The 25,927-nt window shown below is 39.2% G+C and overlaps 1 protein-coding gene across 1 annotated transcript in view; it reads left to right on the top strand.

The window, feature by feature from the left end:
* The window catches only part of ZDHHC13 (zDHHC palmitoyltransferase 13), a 49,998-nt gene that overhangs the window by 14,118 nt on the left and 9,953 nt on the right, over window positions 1-25,927 (top strand). The window contains exons 3-14 of the mRNA XM_077761045.1: window positions 2,125-2,247; window positions 3,698-3,775; window positions 5,708-5,852; window positions 7,262-7,326; window positions 8,411-8,573; window positions 8,836-8,961; window positions 12,547-12,680; window positions 15,978-16,080; window positions 21,247-21,369; window positions 22,185-22,247; window positions 22,961-23,054; window positions 24,405-24,488. Coding sequence (XP_077617171.1) covers window positions 2,125-2,247; window positions 3,698-3,775; window positions 5,708-5,852; window positions 7,262-7,326; window positions 8,411-8,573; window positions 8,836-8,961; window positions 12,547-12,680; window positions 15,978-16,080; window positions 21,247-21,369; window positions 22,185-22,247; window positions 22,961-23,054; window positions 24,405-24,488 — 1,301 coding nt within the window. The remainder of the gene's footprint in view (window positions 1-2,124; window positions 2,248-3,697; window positions 3,776-5,707; window positions 5,853-7,261; window positions 7,327-8,410; window positions 8,574-8,835; window positions 8,962-12,546; window positions 12,681-15,977; window positions 16,081-21,246; window positions 21,370-22,184; window positions 22,248-22,960; window positions 23,055-24,404; window positions 24,489-25,927) is intronic.

Genomic DNA, 25,927 nt, shown 5'->3' with positions numbered 1-25,927 from the left:
GCGAGTATTATTTAATATTATTTATATTATTATATTTATATGAAGGTGAGAGTCTTAAGGTAAATATTTGCTTTAATTAGCACAGAAGCATTTAAATGTTTCTCTGCTGCCAGTAGAGCTCTGTTATGATAAATGTAAGAAATTAGGCTATGTTCACAGGGAATTCCAGTAAAAACTCACAGTTTACATCTTTCCTAAAATTTCCCTGAGGTCATTGGACCTCCTTAAGTGGTTGTGGGATTATCATTAGGTAGTATTTGGAAAGGACAAAAGAGAGCTAGGATACGTATGTTCTGTAAATCACCAAAATCCTAATTAGTGTGTCTTCTTACTATATTTCTCACATAAAGGGAGTATTTCTTTTTCAGTAAAATGTTAAAGCTGACATTTAAAACATGGAGAATATAAATGTAAGTATCTTTATCAACAGTTCACTCTCTTATTACTATTTTCACTTAGCTTTGTCAGAAAGTATCTCTCTTTTATTTTTTATTTTTTATTTTTTTAAATTTTTTTTTTTAATGTTTTTTATTTATTTCTAGGAGAGAGAGAGACAGCGTGAGCAGGGGAGGGTCAGAGAGAGAGGGAGTCACAGACTGAAACAGGCTTCAGGCTCTGAGCTGGCAGTCAGCACAGAGCCCGACGCGGGGCTCGAACCCACGAACCGCGAGATCATGACCTAAGCGAAAGTTGGACGCTTAACCGACTAAGCCACCCAGGCGCCCCTCTCTCTTTTAAAAAGTGCTATAAAGACAGCCTGATAAGCACATGCATTTTCGTGAGGTATACATTATTTAGTTTGACATTGTGATTTTCATCCTTGAGGGCCTATTGAAACATTTGGCTCCCTCTAAATAGAAATAAGTCTCGGGGCGCCTGGGTGACTCAGTCAGTTAAGCATCTGACTTGATTCTGGCTCAATCATAATCTCACGGTTTGTGGCTTCGAGCCCCATGTTGGGCTCTGTGCTGACAGTATGGAGCCTGCTTGGGATTCTCTGTCTCTCCCTTCCTGTCTGCTCCTCTCCAGCTCGCGCACGCATGCACGTGTGAGCGTGTGTGCTCTCTCTCTCTCTCAAATAAACTTAAAAAAAAAACACATTAAAAAAAAGAAATAAATGTCAAAGAAAGTGCTAACTGATCTGTTGGGGACTTAGTAGTTTCTATCAGAAAGAAACAAAGCTAACAAATGATTTAAAAAATTTTTATAGTATTAAAAAGAGATACTTCTTATTCTGATAGTCATTTAAGTAACCCTCCTAAATATCCCTCAAGTCCATTCCTCCTTTTCCATTCTTATTGCCTCTCTTAGTTTAGGTTCTCATTACCTCTCAGTATTTTTATGTACAAGTCACCTAGCCTCCATACCACCACATATGGGATCTTTCTTAAAACTCAAAGTGTGTATGCTTTTCTCTTTAAAATCTTCAGTGGCTTCCCTTTAAACTATGACGTCTTAAACCGCATAACATGGTACCGAAGGCCCATGTGGCCTTTGCCTGCCTCTTCCAGCCTCATCTCATGTCATTCCCTTTTTTAATGCTTTATGTTTCTGATGTTCTAAATTGCTTATATTTCTCTGAACACCCAGGCACTTTCACGTCTCTGGTTTGTGTACATGCTATCTTCTCTTCCTAAAATACCCTTCCTTCAACCTATAAAACAATTCATATATCATGCTTCATCTCCTTCAGGAAGGGCTAATCATTCCTTTCTTTGCTATAATTATGCCATGTCCACATCTTATTGTTGAATTTATCCCATTCCAAGTTTGCTGTTAGTCTCTCTCCCTTATTCAGGGATAAGATTATACCCAGGGATGAGCATCATACATTCCTGGCATATAGGAAATGATAAAATGAAATTTATTGAAGGGAGGACAAATGTGAATGTTGAAGTTTAGTTAAGAAAATCAAGTTCAGCTCCACATGGATCCATCTAATGAGTTAGTAAGTAAAGTTCACTTTTATTGTTTGGCTTAACAATATGTCCACTTTGTGTTTATCCTTAATTATTGTATCTGTGTTGGCTGAAAGATTAGATAAAGGCATGGTAAAAGGAATACATTTTGGTATTTGAAATTACTTTAATGGTATCGATTCTGCCTTTGTTTTTCTTATTTCAGGTATGGGATTTTTGAACGTTGTAAAGAGTTGGTAGAAGCAGGATATGATGTCAGGCAACCAGACAAAGAAAATGTGTCACTTCTTCACTGGGCTGCTATTAACAACAGGCTGGATCTTGTAAAGTAAGAGGGGCTATGCATGTGTTATTAAGTGTGTATTTTCTATTCTAGACCTTTTAATATGTCTTTTCCTTTCAGTACAAGTATGAATGGTGTACCGTCTGCACTCTTTTATTGTAAATGAATACCTGAAATTTTGTGCTGTACACATCAGTTAATTACAGTGTTGAAAAGGGCCTTATTGGTCAGCTATCTCAGGACTCTCACTGGCCCAAAAAGGAAAATTAAAGATAAAGCCATGGGAAACCATTGTAAAAATAAAGTTCAGGCAATGAAATGGAATACTTTTGTTTGTTTGTGTTTTTTCTTTTTTAAGTAACCTCTAGGCCCAACGTGGGCCTTGAACTCAAAATCCCAAGATCAAGAGTTGCATGCTTTACTGACTGAGCCAGCCAGGTGCCCTGAACATTTTTTGAAAAGGGAAACCGTCTCAGGATAGAACAGAAAGTTTCATCTAGTTTAGAAAAAACATGGAACTATTTTACTTTGTAAAAATCCCAGGAGGAATAAATCAGTAGGAGAATGATTTATTAACTATTTTTTAGATTAAATATGGAATACATTTTTAAATAGACATGTATTGGATTACATAAAATATTTCCCCTTCATAAAGCACTACTGCCCTATTGTATTGTTTTTGTTTGTTTGCTTGTTTTATACCGTAACATGTAAATTATATGTATGTTTATGAATGTGTATTCATTTTGTATTATTTATATTTAAAACCCTTGGGATTTAAGAAAATAAAAATGTACTAAAGTTTAAAATATACTGTAAAAAACCCCACACTTTATTCCCGGCAAACACCTTTTTTGTGGAAATAAACTAGTATGTTATTTAAATAATATGATACATGAAGTACAACTTTAGCATAATGAGACCACTTCCTATTAACCACAGCAGAGGAGTCTCTTTATCTTATAAGTTCACTTGATACAGTATATCACATCTGCGACCCTGCAACAGGAAGCCAAATACTCAGAATGTCTAACTTTTCTAAAAGGATTTTGAATTAAGTTTTTACTACTTACTTTTAGAATTCATTCCCACATAGTAATTCTAATTCGCAACTGTTAACAGTGACATAATTCCACCTTTCTTCTTGCAGGTTAAGTAGAATATCTGTGTGATCCTAAGTGTTTTGAAAGAAACCATTTTAAGAGTGCTGGGTAATTAGAATATATGGAGAGTAGTTATCATGTGTTTGGTATGTAAGTTATGATGGAAAGCTCATGACACCAGGAGTAATTACTGGTATGCTAAGAATATTTCCCCAGGGATCTGTTTGATGCCATTGTGTGAATCTCAGACTTCTGTAGGTCTGAGTGTTTTTAGGGACGGTTATTATTATAATTTCTGTTGTATATTTATAACTAAGAAAAATTAATGTTTTCTTTCTCAGTATGAATTTTAAGCTTTCAATCTTATTTTCATTTATGTCTGCTTTTAATAGGTTTTATATTTCAAAAGGTGCTGTAGTAGATCAGTTGGGTGGAGATTTAAATTCAACTCCTCTTCACTGGGCCATCAGGTAAAGATTCCTTTGAGCACTGAAATTGCTATTCAGAGTCAGAATGACTTAAGTTCATTTTCTGAATCTTGTAGACAGCACTTTCTGGCAGAATTTTCTACGATGATGGCAATGATCTATTTTGTGCTATCCAATATTGTGGCTACTAGCCACATGTGAAATGTGAAATGTGGCTAATGCAACTAAGGAAATGAATTTTTAATTTTATTTAATTTTAATGAGTTTGAATTTAAATAGCCACATGTGGCTAGTAACTACCACATTGGAAAACTGCTGTTATAGACCATAAGAAAGGCTTTCTATCCCTTTTTCCCTTTCATAAAATATATATATANTTTGGGACAATGTTTTTGTGTTCAATTTAGGGTCCCACTATGATGCTAAAACTGAAATATGTGTATTATACTTTCTTATAATCAAAATAAGTATCTTTTGTAGCTTATCACATGGATAAAGTGATAGTTCAGTGAACTGTAAACTTAGTTCTTTTTTCTGGAATATATTGGCATTTGAAACTGGAATTAATATGTGCTTGTGTTGATACTTAACAATTTCTTCATCTGTCATTTCTTTTTAAAGTTTTATTTATTGAGAGACAGAGAGAGAGAGAGCGAGAGCGCGCACAAGGGAGGGGCAGGGAGAGAGATTGAATACCAAGCAGGCTGGGCGCTGACAGCTCTGAGCCCCATACAGTGTCTGAACTCACAAAACACAAGATCATGACCTGAGCTGAAATAAGAGTCTGATGCTTAACCACTGAGCCACCCAAGCCCCCCTCTTCATCCATCATTTTAATCCCAGTCTCTAGTTGGTGGGGTTGACATGAACTCAAAATTAAAATGAGTCGTTGTTTATATAAGAAAGGAGTGGAATCTTTTTTCCATAGGAAGAATTTTGAAGAATCTAAGGTTAATTAACTCATCCCTTTTGAGCAAGTGAGGTGCAATGCTTTACATGGAAAATGAGCTGTATTCAAATGTAAAAGTCTGTAGTTCCTAAGAAGGATGTTATCATAGCTTACCTGCAGTCTGAATGTTAGACTTCAGCATATCTGTCTGGCTCATAATTATTTCTTGTTTTTAAAATAACAACATTGAAATGTACGTGGTTTTAAAGTTTTCATTTTCAGGGGTGCCTGGGTGGCTAAGTTAAGTGTCTGACTTCAGCTCAGGCCCTGATCTCACAGTTTGTGAATTCGAGCCCTGCATTGTGCTTTGTGCTGACAGCTTGGAGCCGGGAGCCTGCTTTGTATTCCGTGTCTCCCTCTTTCTCTCTCCCCTCCCCTGCTCGCACTGTCTCTGTCTTCTCTCAAAAATAAATAAACATGAAAAATTTTTTAAGTTTTAATTTTTAGCATTAGTCATGTGTAATAATTATTATTACATGTATTATTTATATGTTGTAGCAACATATGGTTTATAATAGATTTGGAGGTTATTAAGTGTATTACCTGCATTCAAGAAGGACTGTCCAGATAGCTCTAAGTTTGGAGCGTTAAAGTGAAATACATTTGGACAACCTCCACTGTTTTAATAGTCTGTTAGTAAATACTCTTTGTATCGAATCAAAATCTCTCATGTCTCAAAGGTTTTTTTTAGTATTTCTTTATTTTTGAGAGAGAGAGAGAGTGAGTGTGTGTGTGTGTGCGCGCACGCGCACTAGCAGGGGAGGGGCAGAGGGAGAGACAGAGACAGAGACAGACAGAATCAGAAGCAGGCTCCAGGGTCCGAGCTGACAGCACAGAGCCGGATGCAGGTCTTGAACCCACGAACCACAAGATCATGACCTGAGCTGAGGTCGGACACTTTACCAACCGAGCCACCCAAGCACCCCCAAAATCTCTCATGGCTTAGGGTTATCAGTTTCTTCCTGAATTTTTTTCTTTTTCTGCATGCTATAGAAAGCAGTGTAATTTTTATTCTCTATTTACAGACAAGGACATTTGCCTATGGTCATATTATTACTACAGTATGGAGCAGACCCCACCCTCATTGATGGGGAGGGATTCAGCAGTATCCACCTGGCAGTATTATTTCAACACATGCCTATTATAGCATATCTCATCTCAAAGGGACAGGTATGTTTTGAAACATATCTTACACTCCAGCGACTGTGAATCTGAAGAGATTGGGAAAATGGTTAGTAGTAGTCTGTCCTCAATTTCAGAGCATATGTTATAGATATCAAATATTCAAATATTAGCCTCAGTAAGTCTAGCTACTGAATACTGCTTTTCCAGCATTGTTGGAGCCAAAAGGACAGGTCATTTAGCTCAGTAACATATAATAGATGTTTTTGAAACTTGTAAGCTTATAATAGATTTTGTTATGATCCCAGTAATTTGTAGAGTTTTTCAAAAACATGACTTCAAAAGCCTGTATTTTTCTTCTGGTTGAATGTAAAAATGGTAGTCAGATCACTACATTAACCCATCATTTGCTTTCTTTATTTGAGTCCAAATGGGAGACCAATTTGAATGTGTGCTTCTTATTGTTCTGTAAAGTGATTCCATGAAAAATGACTTGCCTTCAGAGGCATCCATTTATGTCACAGGTTAAATTATAGGGTATTGGCAGGGGGAGTTTCCGTGTCAGCTGTACTTGCCTGGGATATACTTTCGGGGAGCAGAGTGGTTTATATTCGCAGACTCGCCTGTAACAGGCGTGGAAACACGTTTGCACAAATGCTGTTGGAATGATTGTGTTCTTTTTAAATAAGCACTTTCTCTCAGACTTAGCCAACTGAAGTAGAATAATTATAACCTCCTGGCTCTCAGTTTGGGAAGATGTATGAGGAGGAGCCCTGTTTGCTTCTGTTTGGGCTCTTTCCCAAGTCGTATTCCTCCAAGGCCCAAAAGACACTTCAGTAACTGAAACTCTTTCTTTGACTTGGTTGGAACCATTATTGTGCATCTCAAACCCGGGCCCATTTTATTAAAAGGAGCATAACCTCATGGAGATATGGTTTCCTGTTTTTCCCTCTATATTGTAGAAAACAGAAAATAATTTTTCATGTTTTCGTCTTTGAAACATAAGTCCAAAATTACAGTGAGTTGCCTCAGAAAAGATAGAGATTTCACTGTTGCTGTGTTTACATGGAGACTGGGTGGCTTTGTGTAAGACATGCTAATTTGCATTACTGTGTCCGTTAAGGTCTAAACTAGATGACTCCTAAGGCCTCTACAGTCTCTTGTATCTGATGGTGATTATCAGCATTTTCCTCTTTCCCTTAGCTTTCTTCCATTCACATCAGACAGCACTTTAAACCATATATTCAGATTTTTCCTTTAAGAGTATTTTATAGAAATCAATGGATTTTTACCCTTTGGATGAGAAGCAGAACACTGTTTTGTTCAAATGATATTTGAACCCTTCTTGTAAACTCAATGGTAATGTTGAATGTATTAAAGAGATATTTCTATTAAGAGAAGAGAGAGAGTTTGACTGTGTTTACAGTTAGGCTGATTGACTCGTCTTTTTTGAACAGAGTGTGAATATGACAGATTTGAACGGGCAGACACCTCTCATGTTATCAGCTCACAAAGTTCTTGGGTAAGTAAGTTTAACTGAATTGCCTTATTCTGATTCTGGGTTCTGACAATTTCTTTTTTGTGCATGTACTACATCCTGAAGAAGAAAGTTAAGATTTTCCACCCTGTGACTGTGATTTGAACGTTTAATGTAGTTGTGGTTAAAAAAACACCACTGAAATAAATTTTTTATTTTCTCATAGCTTTGGGGAACAATTTGAAAACTGCTAATAAGGAAAAAATTTCCTTTTAGAACAGGTAGAGATTCCATAGCATAGTCTTGTTAACATGACATATTTCTCAGTTTGCATTTTTAAAACAGTGGCTACAAGTCCTGAGTAAAAGTAGAATCAGAAATTAAGTACAACACAAATTAATAAAGGCACAACTGTAGCAATGCCATTTCCTGTTTGTTCATGGAGTGCTGGAGCTGAGGGTTGAATTTTGTTAAAGCATTTTGTCTTTTTCGCTGACAGCTCTGAAGTCAGATAATAGTGTTTAAAGATTTGATAGAATAAGTAAAGTAGAAAACTGCTTTATTCAAAGAATCTTTTGAGTAGTCCTGAAGGAAGGGAAGGTATTAATGGCAAAATAAAAATATTTTGTTGAATTCTGCCTTTTAGTCCCTAGGTTTCTAAGATAAATAAATATTTTAGGACATTATTTATGCCTGCTTTATTTAATAATCAGTTAAAGGAAGCATGGAAAGTCAACTTTGGTTTATCTCCTCAAACATAATATTTGTTTAATTAGGTAAATAACATAGCATTGGCCCAAGTTAAATTCACAATTTAAAAAAATGTTAAGCAATACAATAACAGCATGAAAGTAAAAGTTTGAAAAACAAAAGCAGTTATTCCAATGTATTGGTGTTGAAATTATAGTATTTGTATCGCCAACTGTCACATAACAGATGTCTTTTGTGGAGGTGCAGCTCGCCTATCAGCCCCTGGAATAGAACTCTGCACAAGGAAGTTTCTCAGTTTTCAAAATTCTTCACTGAGTGGTCGATTTATATATTAGCTTAAAAGATTCATTATTTGTATTTACCTTTTAAGATCATTCATCTCTCTAATGCTCCTTGGTATTTTATTGTCTTGAGACAGGCCAGAGCCGACTGGATTTCTTTTAAAGTTTAATCCTTCTCTCAGTGCGGTTGATAAAATACACCAAAACACTCCACTCCACTGGGCAGTTGCAGCAGGAAACGTTAATGCTGTAGATAAACTTCTGGAAGCCGGTTCTAGCCTGGACATCCGAAATGTTAAGGTATGACCAGGTATTTATCTCCCTTAGTTTATTATATCTTCAGTTAGAAAATTAGAACATCGATGTAAACATAAGCTACGTGTGTATTTTCAATTACCACAAGGTAAATAACCAGCAACAGTAAGTTACTACTTCCAGAATGAAGACACTGAGTCTCTGATTCTGCTGATGTCTTGTACAATGTTTAGCACTCATACTCTATCGAAAATATAATTGAGCTTTCTCTCTCTCTCTCTCTCTCTCTCTCTCTCTCTTTTTTAAGGGCGAAACACCTCTTGATCTGGCTTTCCAAAACAAAAATCGGCTCATTATTCACATGCTAGAAACAGAAGCCAAAATGAGAGCTAACAAAAAGTTCAGACTTTGGAGGTGGCTGCAGAAATGCGAGGTATTTTCGAATGGGTCCTGCTCTGTGGGCTATAAGAACTGTTTTTATTCATTTGTGTTTCTGTTTTTAAGGCAAAACAGGGAGGAAAGCAGACGAAAGAAGGGAGTTGGCTTAGTGCCGCATTATGTCTGCCAGTCACAACTGTCCCATGTGCCCCATAGCCCAGATTGGAAGTGTGGCACGTTCACTGGCAATTTACTGTTGGTCCTCAGCTAGGTGGCTCTAAGGCTGCATGTTATCTTCTGAATATCATAGCAAACGTCCACATTTATTTAACAAATGAATTGAAACAGATGGTTAAGATTCTTCGAGAAGCAAGAGGAAAATTTGCTTTTACTGAAAATCTTTTTCAAGAGGAAAACAGTAACGTTCAGCGTTGGGTTAGAATCATGAGGAGTCAGACTTTAGAAATAAGTGTTGCAGACTTCACAAAATGAAAACACCTAGAATTTCAAGAGATGAACCCCAATTTTATTCTTTAACTTGGCAGTTCTTCTGAGTGATGTTCTCCTGAAGCGAACAGTTAACTGGTAGGGCGAGTCAGGAAGTTCAGCTTGTTCTCACAGAAATCTAGCCCTATTAGTGTCATATTAGTCATAATTCAAATTGTTAAAGTGGGGTATTGATTCTGTGTTTCATGTTTTCAGATATGAAAGATGGCATCCTCTTTTCTAATGATGATTAGTAATTACTGTACTCTCAGAGTGATGCTAAGTTCAGAGAGCCCAGATTTCTGTGCAGAAGCTCATTACGAATACGGCACCTATTTTGCATTCAGGCATGTAGAGGGAGAGAGGAAGAAATGATTGTTACTCCTCTGTATCCTTTGCCAGCCCCTCTGCTTCCCCTACCCCGTGATGGTGGGGTGCCCCATGATTGTGCTCTTGGACACCTTTGTTTATCCATTCAGTCCCTTGGTGATTTCATGCACTTCTGTGACTATAAATGCCATGTATGTGTTGACAGCTCCCACAGTTATCTCTAGTCCAGATCTTTTCAGACTCCTATATCAAATTACCTACTTGACTTATCCAGTTCAATGCCTAATAGGTATCTCCAACATAGTGTATCCACAACTGAACTCCTGACCGATTTCCCACCCTGCCCCAACGACTCCACCCACAGCCTTTCCCCTTCTCAGTAGGTGGCAACTCCCGTGTTCAGCCATTTTTGTCTTTTCTCTGTCATACCATGTATCCCGTCCGTTGGGAAAACATACTGGCTAATTTTGCCCTCAGTATGTATCCAGAATCTGACCTCTTGTGTCTGTTCCACCAACGGCATTTTGGTCCAGCTGCCATTATCTTTCACGCAGCAGTTGTCTGGCGTCCCCTTGTTCCCACTCACTTCTAGTCCATTCTCAGTTGGGCAGCCAGGTGAGTCTTTTTTTTTTTAAACTTATTTTTGAGGCAGGGGAAAGGCCAGAGAGAGAGGGAGACAGAGGATCTGAAGTGGGCTCTGTGCTGACAGCAGAGACCCTGATGTGGGGCGAGATCATAGCCTGACCTGAAGTTGGATGCTCAACTGACTAAGCCATTCAGGTGCCCCCTGATAATCTTTTAAAATGTAGGTCAGATCCTGTCATTCATCTCAGAATCCTGTGATGTGTCCCCCTTTCTCCTAGAATAAAACCCCGAGTCCTTTCAGCAACTTACGAGGCCCTGTGTGATCCAGCTGTTTATATGCTGTTAAATCACTGAATGCATTGGCTGTCATCTTCTGCTAGAATTTTAGCTCCATGAGAGAAAGACCTTAAATTCATGATGTGTCTCAAGTGCCTAGAACAGTGCCCAGCATATAGTATACAGTGCAATATTTATTCAGTGAGTAAATGGTGTGGCTCATTTATGAGTGTTATATCTGGGATTACAATTTGAGATCCAGGTGTGCCTGGATAGCTTAGTTGGTTGATCGTCCAACTCTTGATTTCAGCTCAGGTCATGATCCTAGGGTCATGGGATCAAGCCCTGCGTTGGGCATGGAGCCTGCTTGGGATTCTCTCTCTCCCTTTGCCCTGACCCCCCCACCCCCCGTTTGTGTGCTTGCTTTCTCTCTCTCTCTCTCTCTCTCTCTCAAATTTAAAAAAAAAGAGATAAAAACATTTGAGATCCATATTTAATTCTTATTTCTGTTCTGAGATTATGTTGCTCATAGATTCCAAGTTTACTACCTTTAAAAAAAAATCTAAATTTGATTACCATGCAAATTAAATTTAGGATTTATTTATTTATTTATTTATTTATTTATTTATTTAAAGTTTATTTATTTATTTTGAGAGAGACAGAGACAGCATGAGCTGGGGTGGGAGGGTGCATAGAGAGAGGAGGAGAGAGAGAATTCCAAGCAGACTCTGCACTGTCAGCATAGAGCCTGACACGGGGCTTTCAAACTCATTAACTGTGAGATCATGACCTGAGTTGAAACCAAGAGTCAGACACTTAAGTGACTGAGCCTCCCAGGCACCCGTAGATTTAGGACTTCAGAGATTTGATAGCATTTGCAAGTATTCATCCTCAGAATACTTAGGAGAGTCAAGATAGAAGGAAATAGGACAGAATGTATTTATTTCCTCCCTTTGTTGTTGCAAAAGCCTTACCAAGGTCATGTATATTGCAGTTAAGGGAGTGCTCTGCAGAAACGTGGTGCCTGGCTTCAGTGCAGGCGGTCACCCTGTCGGTTCATAGACCTTCCATTCTTTTCTCTTTGCTGGCATAAACCTGAATGATTAGCATCCTGAGGGTGTGTTTCAATCTCTGGCCTCCGTGTGATATTTGACAACTGAGAATGACTCCTTTCTTGAAACTTGAACCTTCCTTGGCTATCCTGGGACCTTTCTCCTGTGTTCTCATCCTGCCTTTCTGGTCACACCAGTCGCACTTTCTTTGTTACCTTTGACAACTTAGCTTTTCTCCCCTTCAGTGTTTGTTTTGGTTAAGATTATGCCGCTTTCTACCTGCACACAGTCCTTGGGATGTTATGGGCTCATGGCATTCCAGGCTATATACTGATGAATACAGAGTTTACTCCTGGGTTGTAGACCTGCTTTTCTGATGGCCTCCTGGCTACCTCCGCATAGGTGTCTGAAATTCCACATGCCTCAAACTATTATCTTTTCTGCCAGCTTGTACCCTCTGACCTTTATGAGGGGATGGCACCATCTGGTGTCCAGGCTGGAACTCCTGCACTCTCCACATTGAGCCTTGGCTGTCCTGATTTTTGTGTGGCCCCTTTGTTTTGCTTTATGCTTTCTGACTTACAGTACTGTTTAAAAGACATTATTTTTGAGAATGTCAGCTCTCATGAGCACTTCTCTAAAAGACCACCATTTATTGGAGGAGAAGAAAGCAAAAGAAAACATGTTTAGGCACTGTTTTATAAAAGCTAAGATTTTTAAAGGATTGTTTCCAAGATTGGTAATTTTCTCAGACTTCAAATTTGTCAATCAGCAATTCTGAAGAAAAACTGTGTTCTGCTGTTGTATTAATGGTTACATATTCAGGAAGTAGTTCTTCTGTGGTACTAATCATTATTAGATACTTAGGAGGTAAAATCCATAAGGTTCTAAAATTCTGAATCTCTTAATAGCTCTTCCTGCTGCTGATGCTTTCTGTGATTACCATGTGGGCTGTCGGATACATACTGGACTTCAATTCAGATTCTTGGCTTTTAAAAGGATGTCTTCTAATAACATTGTTTTTTCTGACATCTTTGCTTCCAAGGTGTGTATATTAGTCTTTGCAAGGCTGGTTATTGCATTCCATGTGATTGCTTATTTCTGCTGTTGATTAGCTGAAATCACAGTTTTTACTGAGCTTTGAATGTTAGTTACTTACCACATTGAAATGTCTTCAGGGGTGGTGGGGGTGGGGGAAGGGCTTTGGTAGCGTATGATTTGGCTAAAAGCAATTTGGTCAACCCAGTAATTTGACTGAATTGGCAACCGGTAGGAAATAAAGACCCGAGCTCCCTTTTTGGGTTATTGATTTTGGTAAATAATGAGAAGATTTTTCTAACTGTTTTGCATCTTGAATGAAGCATTTTTGCCCATTTTTTAGCACTCATGTTTTTTCCTTGATCTAAATTCATTTTAAGCTCATAATTTTTGCTTTTATGGTTTTTTGGTTGAAACAACCTAGTTGAATGATGGAAAATTATAAAATAGCAACTGTGGGATGGCTCTGATTTTAGGAAAGTATTATACTTGATTGTATTTAGTCATGGTTAAGGGTCAAGTTACCTGTATTCAAGTCAGGCTTTACCACACAGCAGTCTGACCTATAACAAGTTGCTTTACCTCTCTGTGCCTCACTTTTTCATCTATAAAATGAGGATAATAATAGTGGCAATGCCTGCTTTCTGGTTAATACATACACAATGGTAGAACCATGGCTGACACGCAGTACTCAACAGTCATGCCACACCCCAATCTCATCTTCCCTTTTTCAGTAAAATGGCATCCAGTTCCCCATGTGAATAATGAATGTCACCCTTGGATTGCTGTTGTCTTCAATTCTTCCCTCCTCACATCCAGCTCACCACCAAGTCCTTCCTGTTCTTTCTCCAGTTGGTCAGCTCTTATCCCTAATTTATAGTTCATCCCCACTTAGCAGTCAGGGTGGTCTTTTTAAAAGGCAAATAATCAGTTTCTTTCCTTTTGTTCTGCTTAACACCTTCCAGTGACTTTTCTGGGTGTTCAAAATAAAATCCAAACTCCATGCCCGTGAGGTGTTATGTGATTCGATCTCTCCCTTTGGACTTCATCTCTTTCTTCCCTTCCCTTCTCGGTTCTTCTGCCCTCTTTCCGTTTCTAAAACACATGGACACACTCATGCCACCACAGGACCTTGATTCTTGCTTAGGTCTTTGTCTGAAGCATTCTCATACCATATTATTTTAGAGCTGAGGACACAGCCATTCAGGCCTCAGGTCCAGTGTCACTTCCTGAGGCCATCCCTGAATAACTGTCTGCATCACCCTGTTTGATTTTGTTTGTAGCACTTACTCACCGTTTCCTGGAGCATTAAGGCCCATGCAAGCAGGAAACGTTTCTCTTTTCAGCATTTTCATTTGTTGAATGAAAGAAAAATGTAATGTGTGATGATGATCCATAGAAAAGGATCTAAAAGGATCTCTCTTCAGGGTGTGATGTTGAAGAGAGATCTTTTTTTTTGTTTGCCAGCATTTTCTGGAATAAGCATGAGCTGCTTGAGCAATAAGGAAAAACAAAATACTAGAGGAATCTTACCTCTTGGTTGGAAATGAATTAGATTTTAAAAGTAAAGTCAAAACACACAATTCTGAAAAATAACAAAATGCCCAAAGTTGTCTGCTATACAGAAAACTTGTAACTTAGAGTTATTTATTCGTTTTCCACTATGTAGATTGTGACTTGGTTGTCAAATTTTAAGTCAAATCACCAGAAATCGCAATGATCACTTTGGGGCTTTTGTTTTTTTCTCTTTCAGAGAGAAAGCAGAGCTGACCGTATCTTCTCACCTAGGATAGGAGCATTTGACATTTTGTTCGTTTTAGTAGAAACAAACATCATACAAAAGTTTATAGGAACCTTATTTTTGCTGACATTGAGTTGAGGGCTTTATACGCTAGACTTGGCATATGGACACAAACCAAATGGGAGACAAATCCATATGGCACCTTTATCCATACTGCTCTTGTTTCTCTCATACTCTTCTGTAGAGACCTGGTCTCACGGATGTAGGCAGCTGCAAACTTCTACTATCCTTTAGGCTCCAGGGGCAGTTGCGTATTGACCCAGGCTGCTGTGTGATGGCTGTTTGAAGTCCACAGATCGTGGTCCACAGACACTTACAAGTTAGGTTGTTGACTGCACTGCTTAATTAAGCCAGACACATCTGTCTGTGCTGCAAAATCTCAGGTCATGCTGTGGACATTACATGGGCTCTGTTTGGCCTGTTCTGGTCACATATTATGTGCCTGAGGTTTGGAACCTTTAGTTTTTCTCAACTATTTTATCATAATTATACTTCTGATCTTGATAGCTTTTTAAAAAATCCTTTTCTTAGCCATCATCAACCATTATGTTTTCCTGGCATAAATCTTAACATAGATCCAGGTAAACCATATTCATGCATGGATTTACTATATTGAATATTTAACATGAAAGATTTTTTTTTTCTTTTGAAACTATAATATTAACATTTGAGTAAGTTCTGTGTAGACTTCCACGTTGCTTGTTACCCAAGCAAGAGGGTTAGCATTTGAGGACTATGGCCACTTTCAGCCTTTATTTCTTCTTTTTATGTTGACTGTCTGCTTCTCAAGCTGATTGTGGGATAAAAGTGCTTAAGGTTGTGTGCATCTGTTACGGTTTAAAAATACACTGCTCGCCTGCAGAAGAAAGCTTGTTCAGTGTGAAGGTGAATCTCCCAAGTATTTAAAATTTTTGCATTTTGGAATATTTGAAAATATGATATGGCAAAAAGAGAACTACAACTGTGGTATTTTTCAATAGAAATAAAGATTCATTGCAAATAGAAAGTTACTGGGAATGAAATAACATAGAAGTTAGCTATAAGAACTGGAACATGCATTGCTTGAGTGCTTTACTTTTCTCATGTGTAAAATGGGGTTGAGATGGTGGCAAACTCTTATTTTTTTTAATATTAAAATGTTTATTTATTTTGAGAGAGAGAGGGAAAGAGCTTTAGTGGGGGAGGGCCAGAGAGAGACAGAGAGAGAGAGAGAGAGAATCCCAAGCAAGCTCTGTGCTGCCAGTGCAGCCCAATGTGGGGCTTGATATGAACCTTCAGATCATGGCCTGAGCTGAAATCAGGAGTTGGATGCCTAACTAGCTGAGCCATCCCGATGTTACCATGTGGAAAGTGGCGCATAGGAAGCACTCAGTGCTGGAAGCTGTTATTGTTGTTGTTACCTAAGGGAATTATTATTATTGTTATTATTTAAGGGGATTTAGAACTAAATATGGACCATACTTGTTTTTATTAATACCATATGTTTATCGTTTTTTCTTTTAGGTTCTTGTTCGGATATAAGAATCTTATCTACTTACCAACAGTCTTCCTGCTAAGTTCCATTTTTTGGATATTTGTGACTTGGTTCATCTTATTCTTTCCTCATATCCTTCCAGCTGAAATTTAAAGGCATACCTCATTTTGCCTTTAAATAATAGTAATGCCATTGTTAGAAATGTAGACATTTGGGGCGCCTGGGTGGCTTAGTTGGTTAAGCGTCCGACTTTCACTTAGGTCATGAGCTCGCGGTTCGTGGGTTCGAGCCCCGCATCGGGCTCTGTNTCTCCTAAAAAAAAAAAAAAAAAAAAAAGAAAGAAAAAAAGAAATGTAGACATTAGAAGGGATCCAGGGAATGCAATTCATATTTGTATGCCTTTCAGTTATTTTGGTTGAAGATTTTTAATGTCGAAAATCTGCACGAGTTCTGGAAGTAATCTCAGAACATACTATGGAAGCAGTAGTGTCTAGTATTTATTACTCAGAGGAAAGAAGCAATAGAGTGAAGTATTGTTTTACTTGGACCCATGAAAATTTGTCATCTTGCCTTGAGATACTCTCTTCAAGGTCAGCAGGTTCTTTTAAGTTGGTCAGCAGTTACAGTTGATTAATAAGTCTCCTGGGTGCCAAGACGGCCTGTAGGGGAGGGATGCTCGGGGAACCTGTCCTCCTCAGCGGTGGCCAGTGCAGTGTGTCTGTCCGCAGCAGTGATTCTCAATCCACAGTAAAAGCACATTTATGTTGCCACCCAAAAGGAGGGTGAAACAGAAAATGATACTCCTACTGTGTGCTCTACTGTGAAATTCAGTAGTTTTATCCTATCTCTTTCCTTTTTTAAAAATGCTGGTCACAGCCCACTTAATTCTGTCATGAACTGCTCATGGATGGCAGACCATGGTTTCAAATTAAACAAACAAACAAACAAACAAACAAAAACCTCACCTAAGAAACAGGTTTATCCCTCAAAGTGCTGGGCTCCAGCCTCTGGCAGCCTAGGGGGTGTGTTGTGCTCTTAGGGGAGACTTTTTGGCTGAAAGCTATTTATAGCTGCCATTGGGAGGGAGGCATTTTCTACAGCTTTTTACCTTCCCACCTCCTTCCAGATTCCCTTTTTCCCTTCCAGAGACTCTGGGAAACCATTATAACCTTGTCTTTATATGGTGAGAGAAGGAAGAATGTGGTGGGTAGAAATGTACCTGTAAACATATTTAACTTCTGTGCTATGTGTCCTTCTGGTAATGGCATTTTTAAACAGAAAAATGGTGTTTGTGGAAGAAATGCATACAGTCAATTCAGAAATACACTTTTCATAGGAATCAATGTAAAGTGAGGACTCATGTGAGTTCTGAGTGCATATATCTCCTTTCATTATAGCATGTTTATGCTTTAATGGTATTTTTGTTTCTGAGCCTTTTCTCTAACATTTTTTTCAGATTCCTTTAATGTAAATGAATAGGGTAGCTCACCATGGAGTTCATTTGACTTCTATCAAAAGATGTTATCGTGTAATGCCTTTGTCTCACGAGGACTGATTTAGGGGCGGCTGTTTAAGGATTAGTCTTACTACCACTACTTAAGGAAGACTTGCTTGATATTATGTGTTATAAAAATACTTTATAAGTAGCCATAAGTGTATAAAACAGCAGGACAGTATACACTCCAAATTACTTGCAGGAATCTCAAGCCGGATAAATTCTAGGATAAGTGACATGATTCCGAGAAGGGAGGGCTGATATTTGTGTTTACCAACCCTTGCGGCAGTGGAGTAAACACCGTTTTAGGTTTGTGTTTTCTGATGAGTTTTTTGCAGAATCAGTAGCAACAAAAAAGTAACTCCCCTGTAGTTTTGAAAGCCTTGACCACAGAACTTAGTGTTCAGTTGAGTTTAATCACAAGTGGCTCACCATTTGCAAAGATGCCTTTACATCAGAAGAACTGATTTCGAAAGCTAGACAGACTCTGACTCTTATGTTGGAGTTGACGAGACGGGATCTGTTAGTTGCCCATATAGCAGAAAGCCCCTGGACCTGGGCAGCTGTATGCACCTGCTGTGGGTGAGTGCATGTCAGTCAGTAGGTGGCACACTTAGCCAGTGGCTCAGTGTCTATGAAGCTGTATGGTAAATGCCGTTTGAACTGCACTGGGTGTGACCTGAGGTGCTCCCCTCAGTTCTCAGTTGACTTATCTGTCCCAGGTTTTGCCAAGTCTGGGTTGTGTGGGGGCTTCCCCTCTCCCAGGCTTTTATGAGTAGTGTTGGAGGAGGGGGGCCACTGTGGAAAGAGTACCCTCTTTGTCATCGGACAGAATGGGTTTGAGTTTGGCTCTCTTTCTTATGTCTGACTGGGCACATTATTAAATTTCACCGAGTCTGTTTTCTGTAAAAAAAAAAAAAAAATCCTGAGGGATAACAGCACCAAATTTGTGGGATGGCTGCAAGGAGTACTCTGCTATGATGTCTGTAAAATGCCATGGTCCTCACCGCATAGTGGGCATTTTATAAATAATACCTATTCTATTAGTCACTCTTCTGAGTAAAATCTGTGTAGATGGCTGCATTTTGAAATTAAGGGACACTCTGGGCTGGTTCCTCAGATGATCCCTTCCTTTTGGTGCTTTTTTATATGCTCAGCAAGTAATGTATTTGGCTTTTATGAGGCAGGATCATGTGGAAGAGATAGTTCCACTGATGAGTTTGGAGGTGAGGTGAACACTTGAGAAAGAAATGGTGAAGCACAGAACATTACGTCTGTTTCTGGCATGTTGTGGTGGGAATGACACAGCTTCAGAGCGGGTGGAAGGGAGCAAGAGCTTTGACTAAAAGCCTGGTATGGGGGGTGACACAGGTGTCAAGGAAGCCACTGTATTCCCCAGGAGTAGTATAAGGAGGTGAGTGTCCACACAAAGGACAATAGCCCTCACACTGTCCCGGCACTGATCAGTACAACCCGAAGTGTGTTTGTTTTAATTTTGTTGTTTTTAGAGAAACATTGACAAATGGCAGCAAAAGCGGAAGAGCATGACCAGGAAACTGTTCCGTGCAGGGAACCACGTTGCTGCTTATCCTGTAGGTGTGAGCACTGCCTCCTAATGCCAAGTGTTTGGAAGTCTATGATTTGGAAGCCAGCGCACTGTATGGAATGGATGTTCAATAACAATGTATCGAACAAATGAGGAATAGGCTTCTGTAGGGTAGATCTAAGGACAGCCATAGTATCGGTCTTTAGTGTAGAGCTAAAGGATCTAAAGGATGAAAACCAGTTAGTCCAAGTTCCAGAAAGGCACATTTCAGCTCCATATTGAGAGACTTTAACTGTAAAGAGTCACCAGCCAACTGGAGAGGCTGAGGGGTGGGTCTATAAGTAACTACAATTTAAGATCTAAGTGCCACAGAACAGGCATTCGTAGACTCCGGGAAGGGCAAGAATCCTTTCTCTGTAGGGATTCAGGAAAGACCTGCAAGAGGACGGAGAATAAAGTTAGACTTGGGCAACCTTAAAGTGTGCTTCTGGAAGTAGATGGGGGCAGCAGGGAGCATTTGAGGCTACTGAACCACACAAAGCAAGGGCATGGAAGCAAGGAACATTTGGCTTTTATATCAGGGGATAGAATGCATTTGTTTTACTTAGAGAGGATCCAGTGATTCTCCTGGGATTTGTTTTGAAAGTTCTTTGGAATGGGAAGCCAGAGTTCAGTGAGCTCAATGTGCAGAATCATCATGTGACTCAACTGAATGTATTTTTGAGAATGTGTTGTGTGTTAATCAAGATTCTGTGGGAAGAAAACAGGATGTGATTCTTTAACTAAAGGTCTCGACTTATGTGCTCTTTAACAGTGTTATTAATACATTCTAAGTAAGCTTCATTTGTTAGAATTTCATTTCACACCACTCTTCTAGATCCTATCTCTTTCTTAAAGCTAAGCCCTTCTGCAGACAAACAAACTGATAAATTAACTTTTTAAAAATGTTTATTTATTTTGAAAGACAGAAAGAACAAGCAGGGGAGGGGCAGAGAGAAAGGAGAGAGAGAATTCCAAGCAGGCTCCGTGGTATCAGTGCCAAGCTTGATGTAGGGCTCAAACTCACAAAACCTGAGGTCCTAACCTGAGCCGAAATCAAGAGTTGGACACTCAACCCACTGAGCCACCCACATGCCCCCAAACTGATAAACTAGTAAACCAACAAGATTTGTTCCTGCCTACCTGAACCAGATGTGGTTGTGGGTCAGAGCACTAGTTTTTGTGTCTCAGAGCAGTGCTGCTTAAGTTCCAATGTACATGCGGATCCCCCGAGGATCTTGTTAAAATCCCGAGTGTAGTTCTGCAGATCTGGGGTAACATCTGAAGTTCTGCCTTTCTTACAGACTCCCAGGTAAAGCCATTGCTGTGAGTCCATGGATCACACTTTGAATAGCACGGGTTTAGAGTTTATTTTATGGCTGCCTGTTCCACTCCAAAGTTTGGAACATGACAGCTTGATAATAACTTGGAAGGCAGATGTGGTTACTGTGTTGATAATGATTTAAATTAGGCAAGGAGAATTGGTTTACTACTGGTATATTGTTCTTATTACTTACTGCACCTTCATTTGTCTTTCCCTGGAGCAAAATTTTACTTTCTATACAAAGAATTTGTACCACTTTAAAAACATTTCAAAGTGGATAATATTTATCCTTGAAATACTTTTTATCTTACTGTCTCTACAGTATCTTCCTTTCCCAAAACAGTATTCGATTTGTAATTAATTTGCAGAGAGCAGTTTTTTAAATTTCTAAATCGATACAGCCTAATACAGTGAAAAGCATTAGTTATTAAACCTTACATTAGGAAACTTTTGTAAGCACTTATCTAATGTATAAGGAAATATTTTATTTGGAATCTCTGAATCACATGGTTTGTTTCTTTGAATGATTTTGTCAAAATGACCGATAATTATTCTTTTGAATACTTACAGGAGAGCCACGGTAATACTATTAGAGATTAATTTATTTGGATCTTGAATGTTTTTCAGTCCTCAGGATGTACCTCATATATGGCAACCATTCCTATCAATATTTTTTTGATGAGTTTCAACTGATCAGAAGGGGTTAATTATTAGCCAACTATGAGCACATTCTTGTAGGATTAGAACACAGAATAGGGTCAGGGATGAGTATACGTAACAGAAAGTGAGGGTAGAATGCAGAGAGATTCTTAGGCACCTATAGCGAAATTGCTTATGTTGTAATTATGCTGTTCTTAGTGGAAGTTGATATGTTCCTTAACATGGTTTTCACATCTAGCAGGCACCCCTTTCTATTTTGCTTTCGTTCTTAGCCTAGTAGGCTTCCTCTACTTTTTCTACAAGACTTGGGCAACTGATCCAGGCTTCACTAAAGCTTCTGAAGAAGAAAGGAAAACGGTGAGGCTTCCTTTGTAAGATTACTTTTCTTTTTTTTTTTTTTAAATAGGAAGGTCATAGCAATGCTCGTGTTTGTCATGGGTCATCTCCAGTGCCTGGCACGTAATAGATGCAGCGTAAATCAACAAAGTTGAGATTTCTCCAGTGTCATGTTTTTTCATTTATTTCTGGAAAAGTTTTAAAAAGTATTTTTGTTTCCTCTTAAAGTCAGACCCAAGACTTTTTCAAATATAACTTCTGTTAGCGAACACGATCCAATTTCTTTATAGGAGCACTTACATAATGATCATTTAGCTTAAACTCCCCCACTTGATCCATGGTGAGTAACTAGGCAGGGGCCAGGGGGAGCCCTCCTTATTGACATGAGATAGATGTGAAGGTGTCAGAGGACATGCGTGTCTTCCTTTGCTGGTGAATGTTTAGAAGGGTCGTCATCGGTGTTCCGTGTAGGCAGTTCCTGGGAGACTGAGCCTGTGGTGCTCGTCACCATCAGTTCCAATGGGTACTGATGGGTTTTGTTTGCTTTTTATGAGTGTATCCATAAGGTGTAGTTTTCTCTAACAGATTATAACTGGGAGATGATTGCCATTCATGGAGAGAATGGGGAGGTGTAATTTGTGTGCCTTCTAATTTATTGGCTGTGGTTGAAAATGCAGCCTTGAAAAGTCACACTATTTTCAGGCACAGAATGATTTGTTGGCAGATATTCCAGATTGCTCTTCTGGCCACGTCATTTTGGAGAGAGAGCTGTGACAATGGTGAATAACCATTCCCCAATAAAACATCATCGTAAGATCAAATCTTGTGCCTTTCAGAATATCATCACCCTTGCAGAGACTGGCTGTCTGGACTTCAGAACATTTTGTACCTCCTGTCTTGTGAGTCTTCTTTTTTTTTTTTTGTAAATAATTTTATCCCATAGTGAGAAGGCAAATTCTTGGTAACATTTCTCATGTAAGCATTTCTTAAATATCCATGGTATATTTGCACACCTTTGTTTTTACCGGTTTCTAATTTTGTATTACTGTCAGAATAATTTTCTGCCTTGAGCATATGAAGGAATGATGTTTGTGGTTTCTCGAAGTTGTCTGTGGTTAGATCTCTCTGTGAATGATCCGTGCTGTGTTTTGATTGCTTTTTCCTGCCATAAAGCATATATTAGAACTAACTTCAAGTCAGAGGCTCACGATGATCCCAGAAACCACTTAGTGAAACGTCTTATTTTGCAATTGAGGAATCAAGGTCTAGAGGGAAGAAGTAACTTCCCCCTAACATAGTAACAAATTATTGGCAGAGCCAGAAATGTAACTCGGGTTTCCTTTTCCCTTTTTCTTAATGATACTTCCTTGTTTCCCCCTTGTCAGTGTGAATAGGCTCTGGAATTCAAAACCCCTTTAGTGCTGGCCTACTCAAAATAGATATATGAAAGTAAATATTAATAAGGCATTCCAGAGCCTCTCTGTGAATTGATGACCTATTTAGGATTATTTGTACCCATGTCATTATGATTTAGGAGTAAGAGTCTGCTTGTGGTTTGTTACCACTTTAAGACACTGATTTTTGCTTAGACCTATCTTAATTGCCTCCTTAGATAAGGAAGCCATTGAGGTCACTTCATTGCCACGTGTGTAACTCCTGTGTTGCTCGGTACGATCAGCATTGTCTGTGGACTGGACGGTGCATAGGTGAGAGATTGAATTTCTTATTTGACACTATTAAGTATATATTTACTTATTTGAGAGGTGGAAAAATACGAAAGGCAAATTATTTGCCTGAGGTTACTTTAGTAGTATTGGTCTTCTGTGCCAAATTACCAGGTTCTTACCACATTCTGTGGCTCGTCTCTCTCATGTACTTCTCCAGGTGCCTCCTTCAAAGCTCAGGTGGAAGCTCACACCAGAGACGGTGTGGACTATTCCTTGTCCTGGTCTGTAGCCCTGAGTTTCCTCTGAGTGGTCGCTGTAGAAGTCACAGGCTTATTATGAGGACTTCAGAGGAACTATGGTCATTTATCTCCAGGAGAGGAGGAAGCTTTTATAAACTCGAACAAAAACCTGCCTCAGCAGGTCAGGTTTCTTTGGTGCATTTTGATGGCCTCTGCTGTTCCTGGAGAACAGTGAAGAGATCATTCCTGGGGTCCCAAGCTTCATGGACCCCATCCCACTGTAAAGACGGGAGGATTCGCATCAGAGCAGCCAGCTTTGAATGGAAGTGGAGAAGCAACAGTAATGAGCCCATATATTTTTATTTGGCTGCATTTAACATAGTGGATCATCTTGTTGGGCTGCCAGGCCTGTGAAACAGACAGAAGAGATATCTCCATGTTAAAAGCAAGGACACCAGACCCGAGAGGTTAAATGACTTCCTTCTAGTCACACAACTAGTCACCCATGGGCCTAGATCTCCTCATTGCAGGGGGCCTTCCTCCTGCTGCTGGGCTTTGCTGCCTGAGGAGAAAGTGGGGACATGGTGGTACTTTTGTATCCTTAGTAGTAAGGTGCGCCCAACCCCAGTGTCCAGAGAGCGGTAGATACAAGCCGCATATGTGAGAGTGGCCGCCCGTTGCCCCTGTTTTCTGTGTCTAGGGCCCTGCAGCAGAGCTATTTAGTGCTGTTCTTCAGATTCATTTTCTCTGTTCCCCTGATCAAGTGAATCCTTGAAGTTCAGAAATTGTACTTAAACTCGTTACGTGGAAAAAGTACAGGTTATGATTTGTCCAAAGTCCTGCTTGCTCCCCTTCCTCCAGCACAGTAAATATAGGCCATCCTAGAGCTGTATATGCTTAAACCTCGTTCTGTTCAAGAAAGGTGGCTTCTTTTAGGTAAGCAGCAAATAACTATTAGTTCAGTTGACACAGTTGACCGTGACATATCAGAGCTGTTTGGTTTTGGTTTAGTGGTATTTAAAAGTCAAGTATTAGCTTATTTACTTTTTTACTTGGTGGAAGCTTTTGACAGGAAGGTGGTTAGTAAGGTCTTGATCTGGAAAATCATTGCAAGGAAAAGTATTAATTATGTTTTTTCTTTTTGCTGTAGGTTTTGGCAACCATCACTATTACATATTCTTCTTATTTTTCCTTTCCATTGTTTGTGATTGGATTATATATGAATCTTTCATCTGTAAGTATACATTTTTCTTACAGCAAGCTCATACACCCATATCCACACATACTTGTCTTGGAACATTCTTGAATGGCACATTCTGGCTGAGTGACTGTGAACCACACCCCTACTAAAAATGAAACGGCCACCTCTGAGACTCCCAGCATTGGGAAAGCTGCAAGGAAGACTTGAAGAGATTAGTTGTCAGCACCTGGGAAGAGAGTGTATTCTAAAGTGACCTTGATAAATTTGAGAAGTGGTCAGAATACAAATTCATTTAAGGCCCGTGCAGATTTATCACCCAGTAAAGTGAGGAAAGATCAGCGGCTCAGGCACAAAGCAAGGGAAGTGATAAGTAAATAAAAGAGGAAAAAGAAAAGGTTGGTGCTGCAGATGAAGGAAGGTGGAAGTGGTCACCATAGTGAAGGAACACAACTCTTGATAAATGTCAAGTCACAGCTTAGAGGTAATGGGAGAAACTAGTAGTCATTGAGAGTTTGGGGATAATGACTTGGAAGAAAACATTAGGCCACTTATTCTGCATCCCTGAGAAAGGAAAAGAACTTCTCAGTAGCATGTGAACAGGCATGTAGGGGGCTCGTGTAGGGAGCGACATTCAGCTATTCCAATGTGATTGACTAAGAAGACCCAGGTTTGCATTGAAGCAAGAAGGATTTGGGTTAGCTCTTAACAGTCGCACCGCTGTGCTTCTCAAGCCTTGGAGTGGGTCACCTAACTGGGAAAACATATAGTGCTTGTAGTTTCTTTATTTTGGCTTTATTTGTTTCACTGTTTGTTATCTATTTTCAAGACTTTGGGGAGAATTTGGCCTCACCAAAAATCTGTTTCCTCCCACCCTCCTGTTACGTTCATGCTCAAGTCTTAGATTCTGTCCGTGGGATACTAGTTTATTCCTTGTGCTAAAATGCAGCCTGATACAGGGGGATGTTAGGAACATTTTTTTTCTACTTTATTTTCTTTTCCCCTTGGCATCCTAAGCACTGCCTCTCCCTACCTTGCCCCTGCCCCTGCTCCAGCTGTTTTAAGTTTAAATTTTGCTTAGGTTTTTTTTGTTTGTTTCTTTTATTATTTATTTTTGAGAATGAGAGAGACAGAGCACAAGCAGGGGAGGGGCAGAGAGAGAGAAGAAACAGAATCCAAAGCAGGCTCCAGCCTCTAAGCTGTTAGCACAGAACCCGACGTGGGGCTCAAACTCATGAAAAGCAAGATTATGACCTGAGCTGATATCAGCCACTTAACTGACTGAGCCACCCAAGTGCCCCGAATTTTGTTTAGTTTTTGAGAAATAATTCCTCCTACACTGTTCCCTAGCCTCCCAGTTACCCTCCCTGGAAACATAAAGTTTTGGGTTGTTTGGTGTTTCATTTTTAGAGATTATTAATTAATATCTATGTGAAATGGTTTTGTTTTGGTTTTGGTTTTTTTTTTTTTTTTTT

This window comes from Crocuta crocuta, unplaced genomic scaffold, assembly GCF_008692635.1.
Source record: "Crocuta crocuta isolate KB4526 unplaced genomic scaffold, BGI_CrCroc_1.0 scaffold233, whole genome shotgun sequence".
NCBI classification, from domain to species: domain Eukaryota; kingdom Metazoa; phylum Chordata; class Mammalia; order Carnivora; family Hyaenidae; genus Crocuta; species Crocuta crocuta.
This window is presented reverse-complemented; position numbering and strand designations above follow the sequence as displayed.